Genomic DNA, 27,679 nt, shown 5'->3' on the forward strand with positions numbered 1-27,679 from the left:
GTTGTAATCAATGACAAAGATCCCTGAAAACAAGAACTAAGTTAGGTCTGTAGTCATAGTTTTGAGGATCAGTTGGCCTGGAGTTAAGACTTTTACCCCTAAGATCCAGGTATACAGGTCTGCAGTAATCTTTGTGGCTCTTTCAGGTGTTTAGACTTCTCACCTGATGTTCTCATCATAAGCTATCACTAGCGGGAGGGCTTTGGAAGTTGTAGTGAAGGGAAATTAGTTCTGGAGTAGTTGAGAATTTGGTGAAAAACTACTTTTGGTTTTAAAATATCATATAGCATATGGCCTTCTGACAAAGAACCTTGCCCTCCTCCCTAGAAAGTCAATGAAGAGAATACTCTCAAGACAGGAGTCTCCTTCAGCATATGACTGAGTGCCTGAAGAATTCTTACTGGTAAAAGAGCACAGAGAAGTTCATCTGTAAGTGCCCTGGAGCCAGGGAACGGGTTAGGGAAAGGGAGGTGGTACTCCAGATCTGCATATGTGCTGCTGGATGAATAGTGACCAAATAGGGCAGCGGAGAGACTCACAATGTCTCCCAACCACCTGTGTCATGGGTAATTGTCGATGCAGGGGAGGAGTTTGGAAGGGATACAACAAAAGACCCCAGTTCAACTGGGCCAGAAGGATGCACTTTGGAAAGCATATGTCAGTGCAAGTGTGGGTCTTGACAGAATTCTGGTGCCGTTTTATTGTTTCAGTGACCAGGGAACATGATGTTTAGGAGACCATTCTGTCAGTGCCTGAGTCCACGTTACACCTACCACTCTCTGCCTCTGGTCTGCAGGCAGTCTTCTGACCTGCTGTTGAGCTTTGAGGTTAACTGTTTTGGTCCATTTCTACTATCACATGTCTTCATTACCTGTCCTTCTACTTTACATCTCCACTTCTCTCTTCAACTCCCTCTATTCTTCTCACCCTCTAGTCACTCCCACAGTGTCATTCTCTTCTCTCCCTTGAGGAAATTTAACTCAGTTGAATCTTTACAGCAGCAAATACAGGGTAGCCTTGTTGTGTTATTTGAAGAAAAGTCCAGAGACCAGCTATGTAAAAACCCCATGAAATAAAGGGATGGAAAATAAAAAGGATATTATAATCATGGCCCTGAACAAAGACATCTGAGGGAAGTGATTGCTGTCACAATGAAGTATATAACCTGCTTTCAAGTACATATCTGACAGAGAAAGAATGAGTAGGGAAGTTCCAGGATAATGGATATATACATGTTAGAATCACCTGGGGAGCTTAATAAATATAGATACCTGGATCCCATAGCAGAGATTTTCATTTAATCGGGGTGGAGGTAGTAGACTGGGCATCAATATTTTTATAGAATCTGTATAGGTAGTATTAATGTCAGCCAGGCTTGAAAATCATTAGACTAGGATCTCAGCTAATCCAGCACAGGATGATAGCTAAGTGTGCAGTTTACAGAAAGTGCTAAAAATCAAATCAGAGTTTGCATTCCTCTAGTTAATGTTGGCATAGCCTGGAACAAAAAGAAGAGGAAAGGTGGCAGATGGAGGGATGACACCATGTGTCCCATATACCTATTACTTTTCTCTTTATTCGAAAGTATCTGTGTGGCAATTTACATTCTTTAGATCCTGAGGCTAACTGAGTGGATAGGTCTTGATAATATAATCAGTAACCAATGAAGACCTCAAATATTATTGCTGTATAATACTTTTATTCAAGTTTTATGGAAAAAAACCCCTCACATTTCTGTATGTGTTATATCACACAATTTTCAGACACTTCAGAGTCCGGTGAAAAATTACATTTGGAGAAAAGCTTTAAAATTCATTCTTGTATGCCACTCCTTTGTGAAATACTGAAAAGCAGCTCTGTATCGCAGCACTAAAGGTTACAAAAAGCACCATTTAAAGGAGGACTCACATATTTAATTCCCTTTATAGTCTTATTCCCCCTTTATAACAGAGCTGTACTCACTCAAAATACTTCAGTGTAGTAACAACCAACATTCTCCAATTTACCAAAATTCAAACAAGTTTCACATATGGGGCCCAGTGTGGAGATTAGGACTAATCAACATTAGTGAGCTTTGGCTGTTCTAAAACCGCAACCTGGGTAGGTGTTCTGTAGATGGGAATAGAAAAGAAATAAGATGATGAACACATAATGTAATACTTATAGTAGGTACCTCCTCGACCATTTTAACCTGACTATAAAATCCACATAGCATTTAGTTTTTCATATCAATCTTACTGCAAAAGCACTGTGCTACACAAAATTTGACTCCAACTAATGTTGGAACTAAAACAAAATTTAATTTTTAACAAAACTTATTCATTCAAAGCACAACTGAGTAAAGCAAATCAAGACAAAGCCCAAATTTGAATCCTAGAGGGATTCCACTGCGAAGAATTGGATTTTGTAAGTAACAGACTCTTGGAGTTTTTTCCTTTTCTTTCTTTTTTCTTATAATTTTTAAAGATTTGGCCTTTTTACTCCAAAAGTTTGAGTTCATTGCAGAAATCACAGCCCTTCAACCTGCAGTTGTGACTGGTGCTTAAGGAGAGACAAATGCCTAGATCCAGAGTTTTAAAAGACCCTAACTCCTATCCCTCCCAGGTCCTCCATCCCATGGGTAACTAGAGTCAGCAGTTCCTAGAAGACAGCAACTCAGCTTTAAGGATGAGTCACAATAATGCAGGGACCAACTGTGTATCTGCTCTTAAGCCTAGGCCCCAAATCACTAGAACGTGAGGATTTAGAAATCTCTGAGAATAGAATGTATTTCAAACATACACAAACATAGACTATTGCATATCATTTTTAGTTGAGGTCAAAAATTTAAAAGCTCTACTTCCCCAATTAAAAGCAGGGGATTCTATCATTAATATGTCTCCTTCATTTATACCCAGATTAATATAAGCCCAGTCTAGAGGTAACACTTCTTTCTGAATTTAACTTCATTTTAGCAGCATATGTGGAGTACCAACACTTCTCAAAGATTTTATCTCAGATCCATTAGGTCTACGAGACTAGAAATAATTGGGGTGAAGTGAGTGGGCCTGGGTTTGTAGGATCCTGTCAGAAACCTCTCTTGGATTCTTCTTTCACAGAGCTTCTTTACCATATATAAGCATTGTTTTAAAAAAAAGCCAACACTGTTGAGGCCAGGTATGACCTTCAGGGGTTTTGCCTACAGTGATTAAATCCCATTCAACTTTAAGCTTAAAACAAGCTAATAACCATGACACAGAAGTTCTCCTTACCAGCAAGATGACTAATATTTGTTTTAGGTAATGTTTGACTTTAGACCCTGGTAAAGTCTGCCTGACACGTGAAGTTAAAGCACAACATAGAAGAAAGTGTAGAAAATAGAAACAAGAAAAAGATTTTTTATACCGTAAATTCTGTACAATGAAATCCAAAGACACCAGTATATGTTTGATTTAATTTAAAAAAGGATATTTTTAGTTCTGAGTTACTTAAGCCTTAACTTACCTAGTACCACTCCTCAGCTCAGTTACTCTTTCTTTTTCCCATAACTCCTAAACCATGAGACAGTTCAAGAGTCAGCCCTCCCTAAGAATTACATTCTTACTCTTTGACTGTGAAACTCTTACAGGCAAAACAAATAAGAAAACCCTAAAAAAATTTTTTTCCTTTATTCATTTTCAAAATCTGTCAAATTCTTCTGCAGAAAATAAACTATCCCTTTAACCAATATAAAAGAATGAGTGAGCTGTACTCTTGGGTACCTTCCTCCCTCCCTCTCAACCTTCTAGAACAGTTTCTAGGGGACAGACTGAGAGTATGATAGGAATTCTCAAGGCCATGGTATGTTAATCAGCAGTACAGAGAAGGGACAGGGCTGAATGAGTCATCATCCAATTCCTCTTACTGGTCCCTTTCCATACCAGCTGGTAGGCTCCACTTTCACATCTGGCTGAAAGATTACCTCAGAATTTGGAAAACTGACACTTTCTACACATTTCCAGATTAGAAAGATCTGAAGGTCACCAGCACCAAAACCTACTGTCACTGGAGACAGACCCATTTCACAGAAGCCTCTGGCCTGAGAGAAATTGAAGGAATCTCTTTTCCTGCCACACTCTAATGATCTATCTGTGCAGAACAGAGATTTTAATACAGGAACACACAGACAATTACATGTCAATACTGCTGACAAGACATATGAGTACAACAAAATCCTCTATGTAACAACCAAGATTTTAAATCCTCCTAAGTGGCCCACTTGTTTAATGGGTAACGGAAAAAACAAAATTCTAATATAACTGAAGACAATGTAGATCCTGAGAGTTGGTAGTAACAGAATTTGGCCTGGATTTTTTAAATGGCACACCATTCTAAAAGTGATTGGAACCATAAAATGTTCTCCACAAAAGCCTTTTGAAGCAGATGGTGGCCTTGAGTGGCTAAAGCAATATTTACTCTCAGCAATTAACCACCAAAGCACTTAGCAATTTGCATTCCCAGCGAGACAACAATCCCATACCCTACTGCCTCACACACAGGATCTAAGAGTTCTACATACCCGAAGACAACTGTATCATCAGCTTTACATGGGAAAGACAGGAGGTAGCTAATTTACCTGTGGGTGCCCTTTCAGTGGGGCTGGGCTCATCTTAGCAGTCAAGGAGCCTCTCCAGCAACAAGTTTAGCCTCCTTCAGTATTGAATGTTTGGCTTGTATTTATCTGTAATGGAAGAGCCACAGAAACTTGGGGAAAAGTATCTTATCTCTGAATCTCAAGAGTGGATTGAGTAGATACTTTTTACTCCGCAAATGGAAATCACTGACCCCACTTCATCAACAAACACTTTCTGGAAGATACAGAAGAACAAGATAACTCTTGTTAGCATTTAGTGCATGAAAGTGATACTTTTCATGGCTGGGAACACGAAGGGTAATTTCTTGCCTCTTGGCCTAATGAATCTTTAAGTTGAGGGACACTTTTAGGTACATGAAATGAGTTTGAATGGGTCTGTATCTAGAGCAATGTTTACTGTAATGATGTACACAGAGTCAGCCTCATTAATGTAAGACTGTAGGGGGCTAGACTAGAGAAGAAAATATTGGGAGCAATTTATCATAAGCCTGAAGTTCTCCAAATGCAGTCTCTTAAGACCAATGAAAAGGCATTTTTTGATAAAAGAAAAATGTAGGCACATAAAAATCTTCCAAGGACGAAAGACAGGAAAGTTTTCCCTGGTTTCACTCCTACCTTCAAAGCTATCTGCTCTGTGAAAGAAAACATGGAAGCAGGGCCAAACCAGGTGGGAAAAAGTATGGGAATGTGCCAATACAGCCTAAACTGTGGCACCAAACCAAAACAAAAAAGTAGACCTGCATTCTGCCTTTCATATAATGCTGAGCCATATTTTCTTCAGTAGAAGTTAAAATAAGTGGTAACAAAGTGTCATGGGCCTGTGCTGAGCTTAAAAAGGAGACTTTCTGGCAGCCGTAGTCTGTAAGGTGGGTCAGGTCTCACACAGCCTTTGAAAGGGGTCACTTACCCACTGAGTTTTGTGTTAGGCAAGGGTCAGATATAGGATCTGAAGGAGGTTAACAAAGCAAGAATGTGAAATGAGAGGAAAAAGGGTTCTTGTGGGGCACCTGGTATCATATAAAAAACACAGATTGTGCACATACTCTGGGAATACAGAGAACCCATGCAAGAAAAGCTGCTCCTGCAAGGAGGCAGCTGTAAGTAGGGCAGCAGTCTGGCACAAGTCCATCCCTTGGAGAGCCAAGGTAGCAGTGATAGAATCTCCACCCAACAAGGATCCTGAGTTTGCTCTTCATTCACTTTAGGAAAAAAGCTTCCTGTTATGGTTCTTCCTGCAGCTCTCCCCAACAGGTCTTGGTGAGTTCCCACAGGCAGAAAGAATACATCTAGCTAGGAGGCTTCCATTAACTTTCCTCCCATGTGCGTGTGCGTGTGCGTGTGTGTGTGTGTGTATATATATGATTTTTTCTTAAAATAAATTCCATGAACTCCTAAAGCTCTCATTTGCAATCAAATGCAAAAGCAGAGCATCCTACTCAGAGGCACTGAAACACACATATTAGCCTCAAAGCAAATCAGCCTTCCAGCCCCAGGTAAGACTGGTCTAGTCCAGAAAGGCAAGGGAGATGCTTCTCCTGAATCCTGTGAGGCAGGAAGGAATCCCTTCAGATGGGCTTGTACAGCAGAGTAGTGACATACTTCTTCTTGTAGCGATGGGTTGCGCTAAGGACCATCACACTGTCCTGCAAGGGAAATAAACATATGTAGTTAATTCACTAGTTCAGGATGTAGGCAGCTGTTCCCAGCCATTAATCCTTCACAACTGCTCACTTTTAACACAGTTAGTTTGATATTATAAAAAAAGGTTGGTTTTGGATTCAAATCAATTTAAGTTTTGATCCTGACTCCAACTGTTACTCTATTTGTGACCTTGAGTAATCTACTTAATGTCTCTAAGTCTTTTTTCTCATCATTACAAAGGATAACACCTACCGTTAATATGGCTCTGATGATTACATGAAAATATCTGACACAGAAAGTAGGTGCTGAAAAAATATTAGTCTCCTACCTCACTTCCTTCCCCACCTCACCTTCAAATATTGGGCTTAAAACTATCATGGAAAAAAAGAAATATCCTGATATCCATTTCTAGAAGGAAGTCTTAAAAGCAATGAGAAAAAAGGGTAGTGGTCCTTTTGAAAAACCATTTCCAAGCCCCATTTAATACCAGGGATGAACTTTAAAAAAAGTCATCTCTGATCAAGAGGGGACTCAGGAATCATCTTCTATCCTTGAACAAAGTGGACCCTAAAATCCTCCTTGGAAAGACACTCAATCCAATGGATCAATTCCAAACAGCTTAAACAATCTGAGAGAACCAGGGATAGGTCAAGGCCAAACTGAATCACAACAATCAAGACCTTAACCTGGGTCAGAACCAGTGTGAAGAGTAAGAGGTACCATTTCCCAAGCGGTGTTACAGACCGTGGGTGTACCATAGAAAGAGATGGCAGACCTGTGGACATCACCTGATAGCCAAAGAGCAGATACAGGAGGCAAAATTCAGTTAGATCACAAAGAATCCAAGCAAATCCAATTAAGAAACCAGTGCCTCTTCCTATTTTCCTCTATATTGTATCATCTACAATGAATACTTCTCAGATTGACATTCTGTGACCACAGTATGCAGATCACAGCCTAAAAATGACAGAAGCAAGGCAGGTAAAAAATTCAACTCCAGAAAGAGTTTGGTGGAAATGAGAAGTGGGTGAGAGAAAGACCTACTTGGAAGAACCAGCCCAATGGTCTCTAGGAAAGGACATGGAATGAGGATGGGAGGACTGGACCTCAGTTCTCTCTCTGGTGCTTACTGGCAATATGACCTTCTATGAGCCTTAGTTTCTTTATCTATAAAACAGGGTTAAAAAATAATACTTATCTCACAAGGTTATTATAAAAATTAAATTCAATAATATATATTTAATAAGTACCACGTAATCTGTTAAAGACAGCTGTATCAGTGATTTCCCTAATCTGGCTGCACATCTAAGAAATATAAGCAGCTTAAAAAAATTACTGAGGCCCATCCTAGATGCACTTATTCAGAATCCCTGGGGATGGAGCCTTTGAATCTATATTTTCACAAACTTTCCCCAAGTGATTCTGATGATGTTCAGCTTAGTTTGGTAACTACAGAACTATATAAAATATTATTCCAATAGCCAGACCACAAAGACATGACAAGACTGAACAGATATTTTCAATCCAGAATCTAAAGCAGCAGAGAAACCAAGAAGCATTCTAAGAGTTGGAACGGGGATGGGGGGGACAGGGCAAGTCTGGTCACATTTCTCCTTTACGAGTGTATAGGAAAGATGCAAGCACTTGGGTATATAGGACTCAGGCACCTGAAAGCAGCTCATGTCCACCTTTAAAAAAGTGGAAGCCTTAATATCACATTCAAGCATTCTTTGAACTGGAAGGTAGACTTGCTTTTTCTGTAAATGAAATCCTAGTACTATGAACTCAAACTTAATTAAGTAGGTGGTGCAAAGGTAATAGCTACCGAAAAAGAAACCAGGAAGCAAAAAAGTCCATTCAATCACAGCGCAATTCAGCTAGCCAGAACTCAGATATTGAGACTAAAACAAACAAACTCACCCACTAGTTAAAAAAAGAAACTTCTTCTCCTATAATTTGACTATTACTGCCAGCTTCAGCTTCAGTGAAGTAGCAGAGCAAGTAGCCACTAGGGAACACGTGTTCAACTCTTCCCCTCCCATTTTGGGGAACTATGTGAAGAACCAGGCCCACCACTTACCTTAATGGACAGTGCATAGAGATGGTTCAGCATAACATGATTGGGCTCGGGGAGCAAGGCTGGATCACACTAAGAGGGGTAAAAAGAAAACAAACCAAAAAAAACCCACTAAATGGGGTTAAATGCACAATCCTAAACCAAACAGTTTATTCCTACTCAGAGATCTTTGGGACTGTTGAGAAACTCAAAACTAGAATGTATTATTTCTTTTAAATAATGCACTCATCCTAGTATATATAAATAATACATTCTCATTACAGAAAATCAGGAAAATTCTGAGTCCAGGGCAGAAACCCTTAGCCTCACTATCTATTCATCCTCTTTAATAGACCTTGCCCACAACACATATAGAAGATTTGTGTAAGAGGCAAAAATAATCTTAGTGGGAATCAAGTGAATTGACTAGAAATGTAAATTATATGCAAAATATACTTCTTTTGGATATCCCCAAATGATAAATACTCCTTATCTTATGTTGGAATGGAAGTCTTAGAAACTGGTTCTAGCAATCCATAGCTCTGAGCCTGATATATTAGGACCAGAAGACAACTATGAATTTTGATAACAGTATTTGGAAAAGTCGCAACTCAGCCCTTTACAAAAGCTACTGATACGTATATGATTTATACTCAACACACCTTTGTAATAATCCCAACCTCTAGGATTACTACACTGTAGCTCAAATGGTCCTAGTAACCCCCAGATGCCCCAGCAATACTCTTAGGATACTCACAGATATATTAGTGTCCTTGTTAAGAATAACTTGGAGAAGGTGAGGAGGCAGGATGGGTGGGGATTTGAATCTCTCCTCTGATCGAAACACATACATTTCTTGACCATAAGGCCCTGGGGGTGAGCTGGAAAGGTCTGGAAGATATTTATTCAAATATAAGGGAAAGTTGGAGAGCTATTAAAGATGCATGAAAAAACTGTCAGTACATGGCAGCTAATATTAAATATGGTAGAAGTCAAGAATCATAAACTTGTGACTTGTTGGGTCTACAACTGTAAGGCAAACAAAGGAAAAGTCTGTGTCACCCTGAACATAAATCATGAAGTTCCTCAACATGGTAACATGACGTGAAGGATAGGGGAGGAGATGAAGGGTAAAAGATGTAGGTTCAGGGAAGAGCTACTCCATCTATCAATTGTATGACTTGGGACAAATCCCTCTACTATAGTCAGTTTCCTCATTCATAAAATGAAAATAACAATCTCTGCCCTATTTCACAGTGCTTTTATAGGAATCAAATGAGACAACAGATGTGACAATGCCTTATAAACTATCAAACAATATGAAAATATTAGATTTGTTCTTTTTTCCAGTCAAGCAACAACAAGGTTATAAACTCTAAGACTACTGATACTACGATGACTGCAACAAAAAGGAAAAATTAATAACAATGCAGTAGTCATTAGGGGAATGCAAATCAAAACCACAATGAGATACCACTTCACACTCATTAAGATGGCTAGAATAAAAAAAGACAGACAATAATAATTATTGGCGATGATGTGAAGCAATTGGAACCTTTGTATTATTCCCATTGCTGGTTGGAATGTAAAATGGTGCACCACTTTGGAGAACAGTTTGGCAGTTCCTCCAAAAGTTAAGCACAAAGTTACCATATGACCCAGCAATTATACTCCTGGGTATATGCCCAAGAGAAATGAAAACATATGTCCACACAAAAACTTGAACACAAATGTTCATAACACCATTATTTGTAACAGACAAAAAGTGGAAACAATCCAAATGTCCGTCAGCTAATGAATGGATAAATAAAATGGTATATCCATACAATGTAATTTTATTCAGCCATAAAAAGGAATGAAGTAATTATATATATTACAACATGGATGAACGCTGAAAACATTATGCTAAGTGAAAGAAGCCAGACACAAAAGACCACATAGTGTATGATCCCATTTATATGGAATGTCCAAAATAGGCAAATCCATAGAGACACAAAGTAGATTTGTGGTTGCCAGAGGTGGAGGGAAGGAGGCAATGGAAAGTGACTGCTAATGGGGATGGGGTTCCTTTTGGGAGTGATTAAAATACTCTGGAATTTGGACTTCCCTGGTGGCACAGTGGTTAAGAATCTGCCTGCCAATACAGGGGACATGGGTTCGATCCCTGGTCTGGGAAGATCCCACATGCCGCGGAGCAACTAAGCCCATGCGCCACAACTACTGAGCCTGAGCTCTAGAGCCTGCGAGCTACAACTACTGAGCCGCATGCCTAGAGCCCGTGCTCTGCAACAAGAGAAGCCACTGCAATGAGAAGCCCACACACTGCAACGAAGAGTAGCCCCCGCTCGCCGCAACTAGAGAAAGCCCGTGTGCAACAGTGAAGACCCAGTGCAGCCAAAAAAAAACCCAAAAAACAAAACCCTGCAATTATATAGCAATGATGGTTGCACAACTGTGAATATACTAAAACTTACTGAATTGCACATCTTATCAGAGTGAATTTTATGGCATGTGAAATTATACCTTAAAAAAATGGAAAAAATGTATGCAGACAAGAATAGAAATACACAAAAATGAAGAGAACTATAATTTTTTGCTTAAAAATTTTTAATGTTTTTTACAGTTTCTAGTAAAAAGGATTTTAATAACCAGTTCAGCATAAGAACTCAGATTTCAATTAAATATATGTGGGACAAAAGAAAAGAGTAGCAAAAGTACTGTTATATTCAACAGTATCTTAAAAATGTATAGAACTTGAAACTTTTCAAAGTACTCTCAGTTATTTTGTCATGGATCCACAAAAACACTCTTTGCAAGTACATAGAACAGTATTTTTTTTTTTCCCTTTCCATCAGAAAAAAAAATGGTTGTCATTTACCCAAAGTCACATACATGGCAAAGATGGTCACTGAGTGCAGATTAAAACCCATTATTTGAAGATTCCTAATAAAATGTATTTAAACCCTACCTTAGTGGATCAGGAAATTGGGTGAAAGTGGGAAGAGAGAAATATCAAAAGTATGCTAGTCCTCTTTCTCTGTAATTATGATTATATGTCTATTATTCATTGGTTGCTTTGCTAGAATCATATAATGCAAAAATTTAGAGTAACTAGTGGCCTCATCATTTAATTCAGTATTTTTTTTTAAAAAATTGAACCATCTTTTCCCCTTTTATTTATTTATTTATTTATTTATTATTTATGGCTGTGTTGGGTCTTCGTTTCCACGCGAGGGCCCTCCCTAGTTGCGGCAAGCGGGGGCCACTCTTCATCGCGGTGCGCGGGCCTCTCACTATCGCGGCCTCTCTTGTTGCGGAGCACAGGCTCCAGACGCGCAGGCTCAGTAATTGTGGCTCACGGGCCCAGCTGCTCCGCGGCACGTGGGATCCTCCCAGACCAGGGCTCGAACCCGTGTCCCCTGCATTAGCAGGTAGACCCTCAACCACTGCGCCACCAGGGAAGCCCCTAATTCAGTATTTTTAAACTCTTTTAAATCTCTGCGCCACCAGTTAAGAACAATGTCCAGCCTTACTTTCTGAGCTTATATAATGAAAACAGTATCTTTGTAATTTTCCTAAACAATTATTATACTATTGATTATTCTTTTAGAAACTGCATAAGCCACTCTTGTGTCCTGAGATTTTAATATGTCTCACTTCAGGTATTGTGTCTTCTCAGCTGTGAATCACTGAGAGTCTAAGCCTCTGATTTTACTGATAAGGAACCAAGAACCAAAAAGGTTGAAGGAGTTGTCCGTGATGGCAAAGCTAGTTAGTAGCATAGGCAGGCTTTGAACTCACAAGGGAGAAGTGTGCTTACTGGAAACAGTTCTTTAGACAGTCATAGCCTTTACTGTAAAACAACAAAATTGGTAACTGTGAGTATGGATAGCAAATAACTTTTCTGGTATTATAGCTAATGTAAGTAGAGATGAAGGCCTTGGAAAAAGCATTGGGAGAAACAAAAGGATACAGGTCTTTTCCTCTACGAAGGGATTTTTTTTTTAACCCAAAACTTACAAAACTTCAGTTAACATATAGACAAAAGAAATGTGAGGTTTTGGAACTTCCCTGGTGGTCCAATGGGTAAGACTCCATGCTCCCACTGCAGGGGGCCCGGGTTTGATCCCTGGTTGGGAACTAGATCCTGCATGCATGCTGCAACTAAGAAGCCCACCTGCTGTAATTAAAAGATCCCACATGCCACAACAAAGAGCCTGTGTACCGCAACTAGGACACGGCGCAGCCAAAATAAATAAATAAATAAATAAATTTTTAAAAGAATTAAAAAAAAAAAAGAAATGTGAGGTTTTTATAACCCTTTTTCCCCCCAAAACTGCCATATATGTAGGGCCCTATAAAATTATAGAACTGCCAACTGAGCTATCAAACTGGCAGGATTAAGCTGAGGCAGCTAAACAAGGCATATGAGACACAGCTAGCCCCTGCTAGTTGATACTCTCAAAGGTCAATGAAAAACTTGAAATATTACTAGAAATAGCTTTTTAAACTATAGACCATAGCCCATTAGTGGTTTATAAAAAGAAGGATAAAATAGAAAATAGAGTGCTTTACATGCAATAAAGGCAAACATTATACTGTAAGACTTGTGTTACTGTTGTGTGTGTGTGTGTGTGAGTGTGTATTGGGTTACAGTGTAAACCTACTGGTTAAAAAGTTTGAAATCAAATACACTAGACAGATTTTTTTCTTGAAGACGGGGACCTAATGTTTATAGGAGAAACATATACATACAATTCATAGGATTCCTAAGGAGAAAATGAAAAAACACAAACAAAAACCACTCTTGGGAAGAAACATGCATTATAAGAAAAACAGATCAAGAAAGAGCAAATACTACAAAATTACCTCGACAAGATGTCTCTGAGCTTTCCATTGAATCTAGCTTTAAAGCATCAAACACCTCAAAATCAGATTTCTTGACATGGATCAAATTGTTAATTGTGCCAAGCTGACTGGTAACCACAGGCTGAAACAATGAATGGAAAAAAAATTCATGAATCCCCATTTCAAATACATCTGTTCTATTCAACTCTCCTCTTTTTAAAAGGGATCATACTTGGCACCACCATCTTTTATCAAGAAAGAAATCCAACAGTATAGGAGCCTATCAATCCTGACTGCAATGATGTTTGACACCAAGGGGAATGATAGTTTAAAGAAGACTGTTAAGTCAGTGGTTATCCTTGGAGATCAAGGCCTTACCTCTGATGGATCATGAACCCACTGTCCATCCACAAAGAACTTGTACTGGTGCTCTCCCTCAGGGAGGTCCAGGATGGCAACAAAGTCATTATGGCTATAGAAGAAAACAGAAAGTTAAATAGGCCAAATTTCTATTAGAAGACAGAATATAAATGTAAAAACCACGAGGCAATCACAATATCATACCAATGATCTCCCACATTCTTAAGTGATTGCAACCCCTGGAGTAAAAAATAATTTATAAACCCATTCTCCTTTTTTATATCACCTTGAGCATGTATTTGCTAGCCCCTCCCAATAACTTTAGTTCTTAACTAATATCTGGAAAAGAACAATAAAGATGTTAATCCTCCCGAATGTTCCACCTTAGTACAACTATTTTGCTTCAGCAAAACGGATCCCTCATGAATGTAAATAAGATAGCAAGTAGGTTCAGGATAAGAAGTGCCTCAAGGTACCCTTCCATATTTTGGGGAGCAGATTCTAGAAAATTACCTTTATACAAAGGGCCATAACCAGTTACATAATTCACTGTTGCTCTGCAAGCAACAAACAACATTACTACCTAGAACTTTACAGTGTGTTTTGTTTTAGTGCAGAAGTCAAGAGCAACTGGACTCAGGCAGTTATGGAAGACTTCCCACAAGCATAGAAAGGACTTGTAGTAACACAGTCCTAAAGAAAATGACATTCTAAGTGGTAAAACATCTCTGACTCACTATGAGGTTAGAAAAAAATGTCACAGATATAGTTATTGGTCACAGAAAATGTTCTAGAGAGAGTCCCTAGCAGGTAGAGAGGAGTAGTCCAGCCAGGTCTCTCTCCTGAGAAAGGAAATCAAGTCTTTACTCCTGGACCCTGTAGACTCAACCAAGACACTTGTCTTCACCTCTTAATCAGTGGAATCTTGGTGCTCCAATTGTTGAAGGACCCAGAGATGAAGACCTCCTTGCCTCCTTCAGACCAGCGGATAACAGTGGGCCGGGCCTGCTGTGTGGGCTTTACGGAGTCCTCCAAATCCTGCTGCCATGATACAAACTCTTTGTCCCCAGGGAGCTGTAAGAAGGATTAGGTCATCCCTAAATTGTGACCCAGGAAATTCTGAAAAGGTCACTCTCCTCCCTAGGGCAGAGAGGGGTGCTACGTTTCTGCTAAGGACTAATAAGCCTTGAAATTAGCAACTAAATCAGATTTTGAACAAACTATAGAAAAAGAACTCATCTAGGACCAAAATGGTCAAATGGCTTATGCTCAAAGGCTACCCAAATCACAGCCTAACTTCTGAGTCTGCATATATCACTCATTCTTTCAGAGCCTTAGAATTTCCCTTAAGAAAGAAACAAACAAAAAACCTTACTTCCTCTTATCAGATTAACTCATAGGCAGACAATTATGATATGCTTCTGAGTGTCTCTTAAGAGAAAAAATATGAAAATAAAGTATGGTTCTACAAAAAATAACTAAGTTAACCATGTATTTTTCACATGCAAATATGAGCAGCTCTCAATTTATCAGTTGTAATAGAAATTAGAGATGCTAAAATTCATAAGTAATTCATAACCTCCACTTTAGTTAATAGGTTACAAAAGGACATTAAAAATGTAAAAATCAGATCATTGGTTTCATAAATTTTGAGAAATGGTTATGAAATCTTACTTGTTCACCTATGCCAGGTTTATACTAGTTATTTCAGGAGTAGGGATGAAAATTCTGGAGCTCAAGAAGCATCATATCAAAAACACAAGTTTCCTTTAAAAAAGTGGTTCCAATATCAAATGCAGTATGTAGGGTTCCAGAAAAAAAACTGACTCCTTACTTAGTTTCTTTTCATTACCATCCTTCAGAACAGGAATTGGCAAACTATGGCCAGTGAGCCAGATGCTTTTACAAATAAGGTTTTATCAGAAAATAGCCACACTCATTCACTTACTCATTTTCTACAGCTGCTTTCATGCTACAATGGCAGAAGTGAGTAGTTGTGACAGAGACCGTATGGTCCGCAAAGTCTAAAATATTATCTATCTGGCCCTTTATAGAAAAAGTTTGCTCACCCCCACTTCAGATTGGCTTACATGACTTTGATAAATAAGACTATATGGTACCAAGCCAAAATATTACCAAATAAAATAATGTGGGTTAAAAAAAAAAGGACTAGTTTATTCATTTGGGCTTTACTTTCAAAATGGCTGAGGCAGACTACCTTCCATACTGTCTCTCAATATTCCTCAAAACTACACTATGAGACACCAGTAGCAGCATAATCCAAAGCAAGCAGAGAAAGAGAATTGAAGGAACTTTCACATTATATAAGGAAGTGGCTTAAGAGAAAAGTTTGATCTCCATTTTCTCAAAGCAATGAACTCTTATTTGTCAGGCTGCATTAGAATTACAGAAATGTTTACATATGCCTAACAATTACATATGCCTCAGATTCTGATTCAGATATAAGGCCTGAGAATCTATTTTTAAAAAGCTTCCCAGACAATAATACTGAAATTATATTAAAAATAAAGAAAGAAACCTCATCTTTAGAGATACATCCTAAAATATTTACAGATAAAGTAATATTTGATATGATGGTCTGGGATTTGCTTCAAAATAATTGGTGGGGGAAGAGTGGATTGGGGTATAGGTGACATAAATTCATTCATGATTTGATCATTGTTTAAACTGGATGACAGTTATATAGGAGTTCATTACACTGTTCTCCTGACTTTGAAACATGGAAAATGTTTCAAATTTTCTATGCAGTGTTCAAACAAATCTCAGGTGAGTCTAATGTGCAAATAGGACTGAAAACCATTGAACTAGTCCACCGAAGAAGGCTGGCATTTGAAGCAATGTAGGCCCGCCTGCCACTGTTTCTATTATTTACTTGTATGATTTAATAGTTTCAGTTTAGAATTTGAAAGCTACAAACTATTAATATGCCTAGCTTTGGAAGAAAGCCCTTCCACGTATGACATGATATTTCTGTGGTAGGCATGAGTGCAGCTGACTAGCAAAAAGATTGTTTACTCCAAGTTAAATAGTCAGCAAAATCATCAGGAAAAGAGGCAAAACAATTAGAATTATAATTGAAAAATGTTTAAGTGAAACATTGAGGGAAGAAATAGATTGAGAACTATAAAATCTTAGATTTGGAAGTGACCTTGGGAATTATTTGAACCAATTTTCTTATTTCACAAATGTCAAGATTGAGGTAAGGGAAAGAATGATCCAAAATAGGCTCCATTTCAGATAGAGCAACCTGGCTTTTATTCAGGATGCCGATTACTGCAGTCACAGTTTGACAAATACACTGTACTTAAATCCTGAGTCATCAATGTAGGAAATTGGTAAAAATACAATCACCTTGAGAAAGCTCTGAAGAAGTAAATTCAGATGACTGAGGAGAGGGCCCAAATGTTGAGGAAGAAGTCCTGAAGTGGGAAAAGGAAGAAAGGAACGAAGAAGAAACCCCAAGAAATCACCCTCACTTCTCTTTGTGATTATGTTCTCAATTGTGATCCAAGAAAATAAACAGTAGAATCCACATTTCATGTGTTATCAACCTGGCAAATTATTCTCTATTTACAAGAGTAAATAAAATAAAACCCCAGATGGGTGGGACAGGATGAGTGATAACATCAAACCTACCCCAATCTCCCCAACCCCTCCATTTTTCTACTTCATTCTAGTCAGACTACCAGGAGGAATTAATGTATTTAATGCCTACAGCTCTGAAAGTGATTAGAAACATTCGAATGGTAATTACATTGCTGTCAGCTCCATCTATCCTTTCTGTAGGGTGAATACAAGTTGCCACTTTCCTGAAAGTCCTTGATTGAGAGCAAGGTCTTCAGGGCAACTGTGGGTTGTCCATTTTCAGCCGCGGTAACATTATGAAGTACTACCGGAAATTAGAGAAATCCTGGAATTATTTGCTCTCCCACTTGAGAAGCAGCTGGATGTGAAAGAAGCAGCTCAGCCAAGACAACTGTAAAGTATGAGATGAAAACTAAGCAGTCAACCAAATAATGTCCTTTATTGATCCCCAAGACTAGAAGAAAGTATTCATATAAGCAAGTGGTTGCTGCTCGCAGCCATGCCAAAGGGGAAGAGGATCTGAAGTGATGAGCTCTCAGAAGGGCAAAAATGATACTGATACACAACAGTTATCAGGAAAAAGAAATTCATTTACCTACCTCAAGGCAGATGTGAGGAAATGCCGCCTATGGTCAGCAACTCGGGTAACCTACCCTCTGAAGTTTTTCACCAGGGCTCACAACCTACAAATTCATCAGTACTCTAGAAGAGGGCACCCGTGCCTGTTAGGAGAACCAAGGGCGACCGGGCGGAGGTTTGTTGGCCTCATCCTAAAAATGTGGCCAAAAGAGTAGTCGAGTAATAAGAACTCCGCCTCTATCCTATTTTGAGACAGCACCGCGAAAGGAATTACCACTCAATATCTCCGTCCCCGAAAAAAGCCTTTAATTCTAAAAACCGTAACCCAGGTCAGTGTGATAAGAAAAAATCAAAATAGGGAGGAGGAGCCCTGACACCCAGACTACTGCAGCATCGCCACCAACTGGGGGCGTGGGGACACTCACCTTGGAATCCGGCAGGCTGAAGACGCTGGGGTCATCGGTGCTCCCCACCATGATCTTATGTTCCTTGCCCGGGGCATGGCCGCCGGCGCCCTCAGCGCGCGCAGCCTTGGCGCCGTGGCGCTCCCCGGCCACCCGGTCGCTGGTGGTGTTTCCCATGGCGGTGCAGCTCGAGTCGGGGGCCACCTGCCGTGGGGAACAACACGGGGCTAGGGACACCCCGGCGGTCGCGACTGGGGAGCCCCTGGCCCCGCCCCTGCGTCTGGGGACCCGGGCAAGGGAATCCCCGCCCCAGGAAAGCCGCGCGCGGGGGAGCCCTCCCTCCCTGGCCTCCAGGAACCCCCGGAACCCCCAATCCCAGTTGCCTGCTGCTCAAGAAACCCGCTTTCGGAAACTCCCCCGCACGCCCCGCGCTCACTGCCCAGGGGCGCTCCCACCCCAATCACCTCCCGCGATGCTCTGCCTTCTCCCGGAACCAATGGTGCGATTGCTGTTCTGCAGATAAGGCCACCAATAAAGTTATTGAAATTGAAGCCACGCCCCGGGCTAGCGACCCGGGTTTCCTCCTAAAATGGCTACAAGGCCAGAGGCGCGGGGTCGCCCCGCGCGCGTTCCCTGCGGCCGCGCCGCGGCAGCGCCCGGGGCCCGCCGGCCTCTCTAGCCACCGTCGCCTCGATGGTGGGCAGCCGCGCGCAGCCTCCAGTGCCAGGCGGGGGTGCCGCTTCCGCAATCCGCCGCGTGCGGGGATGGGACTGCTTCGCTGGCAAGACTGCGCCGAGATCTTCGGTTGCTTGAGCCTCAGGGATTGACATCTGGTGGGGACGGTCACCGAAGGACACGGGGTCCCCTCACGGGCTCTGGTGCTCCGCACCCGGTGGAGCGGCATTGCTTTTTCCCCCGCCCCCTCACCTGGCCTCAGGTTCGCCAAACGTTTTCATTTTGTAGCGTCTTTTCGACAGGCATCCCGGAGAGGTGAGTTCCTATAGGGAATAAGAAAACGGACTTGCAACTGATAGCTAAGGAAGTAGTAGTGGTAATTGCTCGAGGTTAAAACTAAGTGCTATGGGGAGCAGTCAGCCTGACTGGGTCCCCAGGGAAGAGGGAATAATTAGGAGATAAATTTTTTTTTAATTTATTTTAATTTATTTATTTTTGGCTGCATTGGGTCTTCGTTGCTGTGCACGGGCTTTCTCTAGTTTGGATGAGTGGGGGCTACTCTTTGTTGTGGTGCGCGGGCTTATTGCGGTGGCTTCTCTTGTTGCGGAGCATGGGCTCTAGGCGCATAGGCTTCAGTAGTTGTGGCTCTCCGGCTCTAGAGCGCAGGCTTAGTAGTTGTGGTGCACGGGCTTAGTTGCTCCGCGGCATGTGGGATCTTCCCAGACCAGGGATCGAACCCATGTCCCCTGTATTGGCAGGCAGATTCTTAACCACTGCGCCACCAGGGAAGTCCCAGGAGATAAATCTTGACAAATTGTTAAAATTAGTATAAGGAGAAGGAGAAAGCTATTCTAGGCTAAGAAACAGCACTTGCAGTGAGCAAGCCCAGAAGAAATGAAATTCAAGAAAGAGAGCAACAGAAGCATCAGAAGGAATACTTAGGTAGAAAAGGGCAACGACAGTCTTGTTGGAGCAGATTCAGGTTTCTACTGATAATTAATGGGACTTCTGTGGTATTTACTAATTCTTACTTTGTATTATGACTATATGCATGTCTCACTACCTACTAGAAACCCTTGTCACTCAGCATGTGTTATAGTGACCAGCAGCATTGGCATCACCTGGGAGCTTGTTAGAAATGCTGAGTCTGAGGCCCCATCCTACAGAATCAGATTCTGCATTTTAACAAGATCCCCAAAGGAATGTGTATACACATTAAAGTGTAAGAACCACTGCATTGACAACTGGCAGAGAGCAAATCTAGGTTTGATTCTTCTTCATGTTCTTGCATGCACTTTGTACAGAGTAAACTTTAAATTAACATTTGCAGAATGAAGGGTACATGAATACTGTTTACTACATTTATAACAGGATAATTGCACTTAGTCTTAAACACAGCCAGTAATGGGGAACCCCAAGTCACACAAGGCCACCCTTTCTGAATGAGCAGCTCTGTTAAAAAGTTCATTTTATATTAAGTTGAAAACCCATCCGCTTAAGTCCAACAAATCCGCTGCTCCCCCTTTTGTTTTTGCTCTGCCCCTAATAAACTCAGTTATTCTGTAGCTCTTAACCAAAGACAGTTTGCAGAAAAAAAGGTACATTTTTTTTTACTGCAACCTTTTGCTCACCCCTCCAAAATCATTACTGTCTAGTACCTCCTTCTTGGATAATCTTACCCCCCCTTATTCCCCGAGTTCCTTTCAATCTTTCCACAGGACTCTGAAGCAAGGCCCTTGAAGGACTAATACAATAAACATTAACTTGTGTACTGTTCAGCTTTCTAGCCCCAGGGTGGTTTCTCCATGCCAAGTAATATGTCCCTAGTACGTATTTCCTTACAAGCGTCAAATCAGCATAGGAGAAGCAAATCTGCTTTGGGGATTATTCATGACACTGTTCTGCTCTAATAGCATTTATAAATCGGTCAATAGTTAATAATAAAAGTCAACTTGGCATATTGTGTATTTTAGACATAAGACAAAAGTAATTTGACACTGTAGGAAGGATTAATTGCTTCTCCCTAGTCCCATGTTTGTTTGTTTTTTCCTTATACTCAGGAAAGACTAGGTAAAGAAACATGATCTCTTAACCAACACCAGTATAATTTCTCTCTTCAGGCTTAATGCTGTTGCCCCAGTGTCCTTCCTTCTAGAGGGAAGGAAAAGAAGAAGGTAATAGGCAAAATAATTGGTGGGGGTTCTCTTGATGTTACTGTATCTCAGATGTCATTGCCACTTGTCTCCTCAGATAAGCCATTCTGCCTGATAAACTGAGGCGAATAATGGAGAGCACAGGAGGCTTCACAACACAGTATACTTTTATGCATGCTGCTAAAGGTGTCCTACTTCCTCTGAGAGGTGAGGATGGGGGAATGGGGGAAGAATATATCGATTTTACAGAACTGGATGACAGGTTAGATTAGGCATCTGGAGCTGTACTTTCCTGTCTGCTCCCCAGTTTGCATCCCCACTTGTGATCAGGAATGAGTGTGACATCTCATCTTGGTGATTTCCATTTCAAAAACAATCTGATCTTTTTTATAAAGTTAAACATACACCTAACGTGCAGTTTAGTAATCCCACTCTTAGGTATTTATTCAAGTGAAATAAAGACAGGTTTACACAAAAACCTGCACATAAATATTTATTTGTACAAAACATATGTGGCTTCACTCATTTTCACCCCAAAAGGTAAACAACACAAGTGTCTTTTGCCTGGTAAATCTATAAACAAAATGTGGTATAGACATAAATGGAATACTGCTCAGCAATGAAAAGGATTAAACTCTTGATACACACAACATGGATGAATATCAAATGCATTATGGGAAGTGAAAGAAGCCAGAGTCTATTTACATGACATTCTGGAAAAAGCAAGACTTAGGGTCAGAAAACAGATCAGTGCTTTCCAGGAGTTGAAGGTGGGAAGAGGGGTTGACTACAAAGGGGCCTGAGGAAATTTGGGGGAGTTATAGAATACTTCTGTGTCTTGATTGTAATCGTGTTATGCATCTGTCAAAATTTACAGAACTGTACACTAAAAAGGGTGATTTTATTGTATGAACATTATACCTCAATAAAAAATAAAAACAATTTAATACCATTTAAAATATCAGCTTTAGGAAGAGGAATGATACAAGTTTATACACAAAAGAGACTACTCAACCATTGTGGAAAGTAATTATTTTTAAAAACAAATACCATTGATATTAATTTTTTCCAGCTTTATTGAGGTATAATGATAAAATTATATATATTTAAAGTATGCAGCATGATGACTTGATGTATGTGAACACTGTGAAATGATTCCCACAATCAAGGTAATTCACATCTATCACTTCACACCTCTGTGTGTTTGTGTGGGAAAATGCTTAAGATTTACTCTCTTAGCAAATTTCAGGTATATAGCACAGTATTATTAACTATAGTCACCATGCTGTGCTTATTCATCTTATAACTTAAAGTTTATACCCTTTGACCAACATCTTCCCATTTCCCCTAACTCCTGACCCCTGGCAACTATCATTCTACCCTCTGTTTCTCTGAGTTCAACTTTTTTTTTAGATTCTAGGTATAAGTGATACAATACAGTATTTGTCTTTCTCTGACTTATTTCACTTAGCATAATGCCCTCAAGGCCCATCCATGATGTTGCACATGGCAGGATTTTCTTCTCATGGCTAAATAGTATTCCATTGTGTATGTATATGCTACATTTTCTTTATCCATTCATCTTTAGACAGATACTTAGGTTGTTTCCATATCTTGGCTACTGTGAATAATACTGCAGTGAACATGGGAGTGCAGATGTATCTTCATTTCCTTTGGGTATATACCCATAAGTGGGATTTCATTTCCTTTGGATATATACCCATAAGTGGGATTACGGGATCATATGGTAGTTCTATTTTTTAATTTTTGAGGAACCTCCATACTGTTTTCCACAGTGGCTGCACCAGTTTACATTCCCACAAAAGCATGCAAGGTTTCCCTTTTCTCCAAGTCCTTGCCGACTCTTATCTCTTGTCTTTTTGGAAATAACCATTCGAACAGATGAGGTGATGCTATCTTATTGTAGTTCTGATTTACATTTCCCTGATGATTAGCAATGTTGAGTGCCTTTTCCTGTACCTGTTGGCCATTTGTATACCTTCTTTGGAGAAATACCTATTCAGGTCTGTGATATCATGGTTTATAATAGGAAACATATATTTGGTCTTTGTCCCTCTTTCTGAAATCCCAAAACCCTTGGCATTTCCTAAGTGATGAGAGCATTAAAGGTGTTTCTCGTTAGGTTAAAAATGCCTTTTGGACTGAACCTAAGAATGGGGGCTGTTGTCAGGGAAACCAAACACGTGATGAGAGGGTTGGAACTTTCAGTCCCACACCCCGACCTCTGGGGGAGGGAGAGGAGCTGGAGGTTGAAACAGTTGCCAATGGACCATGATTTAATCAATCATGCCTGTGTACTGAAGCCTCCACAAACCCCCAAAAAGGACAGGAATTTGGAGAGCTTCCAGGTGGGTGAACACATGGAGATTCATGGAGAGTGGCTCGCTTGGAGAGGGCATGGAAACTCTGAGCCCTTTCCCCATACTCTGCCCTCACGGAGATGGATCATAACTGTCTACCCCTTAGGTATGGGCGGAGCATATTAACTTCCTTCCAAAGAATACAATATAGAAAAGGGGAAAAAAGGATAACTTTACAGTGGAGAAACTTCATAAACACCACCTCAGCCAGCTTAACATCATTAGTGGGAAGTCAGTAGCAGTACCTTTGATATAAGGTGATGAGAATAGCACTTTACCTCTCTAGTTTTCCTCCTGACAGCCCAAACCCCTAGACTAATCATGAGGAAAAAATATCAGACAATCACAAATTAAGGGATAGTCTACAAAATACTTAACCAGTACTCCTCAAAACTATCAAGATCATCAAAAACAAGGAAAGTGTAAGAAACTGTCACAGTGTAAAGCAGCCTAATGATAAGGAGTAATGTGATACCCTAAGTGGGAGCCTGTGATAGAAAAAACATTAGGTATAAAGTAAATAAATCAGAATAAAGTATGGAACTTAGTTCTTTTCAAATTGTCAAGGTCCTGAAAGAAACAAAACACTGAAGAACTGATGAAGATTAGAGGAGATTAATGATACATAACAACTAAATGCAATATAAGATTCTGGAACAAAAAAGGGAACTTAGTGGGAAAAGTGGTGAAAATTGAATAAGTGATTTAGTTAACAGTTTTATATCAATGTTAATTTTCTTGTTTTGATAATTGTTGTAATGTTATGTGAAGTCTTATATTTAGGGAACCTGGGTAAAGCTTATACAAGAAGTCTTTGTATTATTTTTGCAACCTTTCTGAAAGAATGAAATCAGTTCAAAATAAAAAGTTTAAAAAATTACTAAAGTAATCCAAATAGCAAAACACATGAGGAAGCCCAGTGACATGATCTTGAGTCAGAAGACTTTTTTTTTTTTTACTTTTTGGCTGTGCTGCGCAGCATGTGGGATCTTAGTTCCCCGACCAGGGATCAAACCCGCATCCCCTGCGTTGGAAGCGCAGAGTCTTAACCTCTGGACTGCCAGGGAAGTCCCAGAAGACTCTTCAAATGAGAGCATTTGCACCCAAAGAAATAGAGAAAAAGAATACTCTGAAGAGAGCTTTAAAATAAGTGTATTTAAAATCCTCAAGGAAGCGAAGATGCTAGTTTGAATACACCCCCAGCTCCACACCACTCTCATCCCAGCCCAATTTTCATAACTCAGCATCTGTTGGTTCTGGTAGATAGTAGAGACCTCAGAATCTGTTCAAGTCCTGACAGAAAGAGCAATTACAGGTCTTCCTCACCTTTTGGCTAAATCAGTGGTTCTCAAACTTTACCATGCATCAGGAGGGCTTACTAAAACACAGATGACTGGTGACTGGAACTTCTGATTCAGTAAGTCTGGGATGGGGTCTGAGAATTTCTATCAAGTTCCAGATGATGCTGATGTTTCTGGCTCAAGAACCAAATTTTGAGACACACTGGGGCAGGCAACAGTCTGGAGACCAGTATGGGAGATCCCTAATAAAAGGCAGTGTGAGGAAAGAGTTAGCTGACTCTTGGAACCATAATAGTGCTTCCCATATCTCCAAAAATAAAGAATTAAAACCAACCAGAATATGGGGAACAAATCTCCTATACAGAAAAATTCCACATGTGTGTATATATTGCCTTCTCAAGGAGGTGGAGCATAACCCCAGGCCTGAGGTTGCTTCTCCTTCGGAAGGCCACCTTGCATCTTTGGCCGATGGCTGGTGTCTGGGAATTTGGATTTTGGGAGGGTTCTTACCACCCCAAATGATAAGAGTGGCTCTCTGTGCCTATACTGTGTAACCGTGTGGTTTATACTGAACACCTGCTCTCCTTCTGGGAGTCTGGAATTTTGATATGTGCTGGCAGAGGGTGACTGTGTGACTAGCCCTCATTACAGACCTTGGGCACAGAGTGGAAAGATGTGAAAGTCTTCTGATTGCTTCTATTTTCTTAGAGAAAAAAGAAGCAAGGTTTAGTGGTCATGAATTTAAGACGTCAAATGAGCACAGTGATATTTTTGTCTTGCCATATTTAAGTGTTTTAGTGCAGGCACATAACTAAAGGTAATGCTTAGCCAAGCAAGTATGGAGGAAAGGGCTAAGGAATTGAGAGTGCATGGTAGGATATGATTATAATGTTTGACCATGGCTTATAGACCATGTAGGGTAGGAAGTGAAGATAGAGCAGGTTGATGGAGGGCATGAAGTGGAGTCAAAAAAGTGGAGTTAGAGTACTGGAGTGAATGTGCTGAAAAGATAAGAAAAGGTTTTGGACGGTGGTATGCTTGAAATCGAGATCTTGGTGGTAATGACATAGGTAGATTATAAAATCATTGGAATGAGAAGGTCATTGAAGTGAGAGGCCAGGTGGTAAAGGTCTGCCTCAACACTCATACTCATTCTCCCCTCCTCCTTAATAACAGAACCTTGATTTTATCTGGACACATTGCCTCTCTGTATAAAGACACGTTTCCTAGCCTCCCTGGATATATGCCAGATATATGTGACTAAATACTTCCAATGAGATCTAAGTGGAAATGTTATATGGAACTTCTAGTAATTTTCCTTAAAAGGGGCGTGGCCTTCTATATTTCTCTTTTCTTCTGTGTAGAATGTCCATATAATGGCTGGAGCTCCGGCAGCCATCTTGGACCATAAGGTAGAAGCCATATGCTGATAATGGAGCAGAAAGATGCTGTGGAGCTGTTACACCATTTCAGGACTATCTTCCTCCAGACTTCTTCATATGAGAGGGAAATAAACTTTAACCTTGTTTAATCCATTGTTACTTTGGGTTTTTCTATTATATGCAGTTGAATCTAATCCTAACTAATACATTGGATTGGTGAAAGTATTACCTACACAGATGTGAACTACAGAATAATGCTGCACATCCATGTTCATGGCAGCATTATTCACAACAGCCAAAACATGGAAACAACCTAAGTGTCCATCAGTGGAGAAATAGATAAAGAAAACTGTGGTGTATATACACAATGGTATATTATTCAGCAAAGAAATGAAGGAAATCCTGCCTTTACAACAACATGGATGGACCTTGAAGGCATTATGCTAAGTGAAATAAGTAAGACAGAGAAAGAGAAGTATTGTATGATCTCACTTCTATGTGGAATCTAAAAAACAGAACAAAGCACCTGAACTCATAGATGCCAGAACAGATTGGTGGTTGGCAGAGGCGGGGGGTGGGCAAAATGGGTGAAGGGGGTCAAAAGGTAAATACTTCCAGTTATAAGATAAACAAGTCCTGGGGATATAATGTACAGCATGGTGACTACAGTTAACAATACTGTACTGTATATTTGAAAGTTGCTAAGAGAGTAGGTCTTTAAAGTTCTCATCACGAGAAAAAAATTTGTTAACTATTTGTGGCCATAGACATAAACTAGATTTACTTTGGTGATCACTTCATAATATATATAGAAATTATTGTATGGTACACCTGAAATTAATATAATGCTATATGTCAATTATATATCAATTAAAAGTTGAGGTTAAAAAAACTGCTGAAAAAATTAACTACAGGAGTAGTTATATAGAGAGAGAGGTGGAAAGCTTGGTGCTAAAATCTTCACTGAATGAAGAGGAGTAAACGGGAGGTCCGTAAATAATTTCAAACAAGAGAGGTAGTGGGTGCTTTAAAGAAGCTGGGGAATTTGAGAAAGCAGGGAGAAAGAGCAGTGAGGACCAAGGCAGCAAGGAGGATCAAGGAAGACACGCACCCCACCTTCGTTCCTGCGCTAAGATATTTCCTTTTTAAATCCTGTGTTTGATTGAGGAAATAAGTTATGGATAGGACATGTCACTTGTGTTTCAAACCAAACAATATTAGAGATGACATACTGACTCAGATCAATGATCTATCCCAGAATATTTTCTGGAAGAACATGCTTGCCCCACAGACATTTCAAAATGTTAAACACCCCATAATCTCCTCAATAACTTTTTAATAAAATAGTGAAGTATTATTCACTATTTTATTTACTCCTTTAAAAACTCATCCATATTTTTATCTCCCATGTTGAACTTAATTAATTAATCATTTAATTAATCATTGATTTACTGAGGTCTTACTGTGTTTCAGGTACTATATTAGGCACTAGGAACATACAGATTAATTACAAAGTATCTTCCTCAAAGGAATTTACTAGTTCAAGGAGGAAATAGGTGACAGAAACAATTGACATTATATAGTGTGACAAATGATAGTCACCACATATAATTGAGCAATATACCAGGTGCAGTGTGAAGCATAAAGATAGGTCACCTATTTCATCCTGGAGATTTCTAGA

At 39.9% G+C, this 27,679-nt stretch overlaps 1 protein-coding gene and 1 long non-coding RNA gene across 4 annotated transcripts; one reads left to right on the top strand and one right to left on the bottom strand.

The window, feature by feature from the left end:
• Positions 1 to 1,677: 1,677 nt before the first annotated feature.
• Positions 1,678 to 18,761, bottom strand: PRKAB2 (protein kinase AMP-activated non-catalytic subunit beta 2). Of its 3 annotated transcripts, none has more exons than XR_011073585.1 (9): positions 18,571 to 18,761; positions 18,128 to 18,310; positions 14,425 to 14,591; positions 13,536 to 13,629; positions 13,179 to 13,299; positions 9,067 to 9,200; positions 8,334 to 8,402; positions 4,595 to 6,255; positions 1,678 to 2,109 (listed from the first exon to the last, which is right to left on the bottom strand). XR_011073585.1 is itself a non-coding variant. In XM_068540624.1 (7 exons), the coding sequence occupies exons 1-7, from the start codon at positions 18,281 to 18,283 to the stop codon at positions 6,178 to 6,180; spliced, it is 819 nt and encodes a 272-aa protein (XP_068396725.1). In that variant the 5' UTR covers positions 18,284 to 18,533; the 3' UTR covers positions 1,678 to 6,177. The 3 variants fall into 3 exon arrangements, 1 of the variants encoding a protein (XP_068396725.1); XR_011073586.1 differs by having other exon boundaries at positions 1,678 to 1,869; positions 1,963 to 6,255; XM_068540624.1 differs by lacking the exon at positions 18,571 to 18,761 and having other exon boundaries at positions 1,678 to 6,255; positions 18,128 to 18,533.
• On the top strand, positions 18,701 to 26,147 carry LOC137762558 (uncharacterized). Its single transcript, XR_011073587.1, has 4 exons — positions 18,701 to 19,096; positions 20,902 to 20,955; positions 21,032 to 21,141; positions 25,981 to 26,147. It is a non-coding gene; the product is annotated as an uncharacterized lncRNA (long non-coding RNA).
• The last annotated feature ends 1,532 nt before the right edge of the window (positions 26,148 to 27,679 follow it).

The sequence above is a fragment of the Eschrichtius robustus genome, chromosome 3, assembly GCF_028021215.1.
Source record: "Eschrichtius robustus isolate mEscRob2 chromosome 3, mEscRob2.pri, whole genome shotgun sequence".
In the NCBI taxonomy this organism is placed as follows: domain Eukaryota; kingdom Metazoa; phylum Chordata; class Mammalia; order Artiodactyla; family Eschrichtiidae; genus Eschrichtius; species Eschrichtius robustus.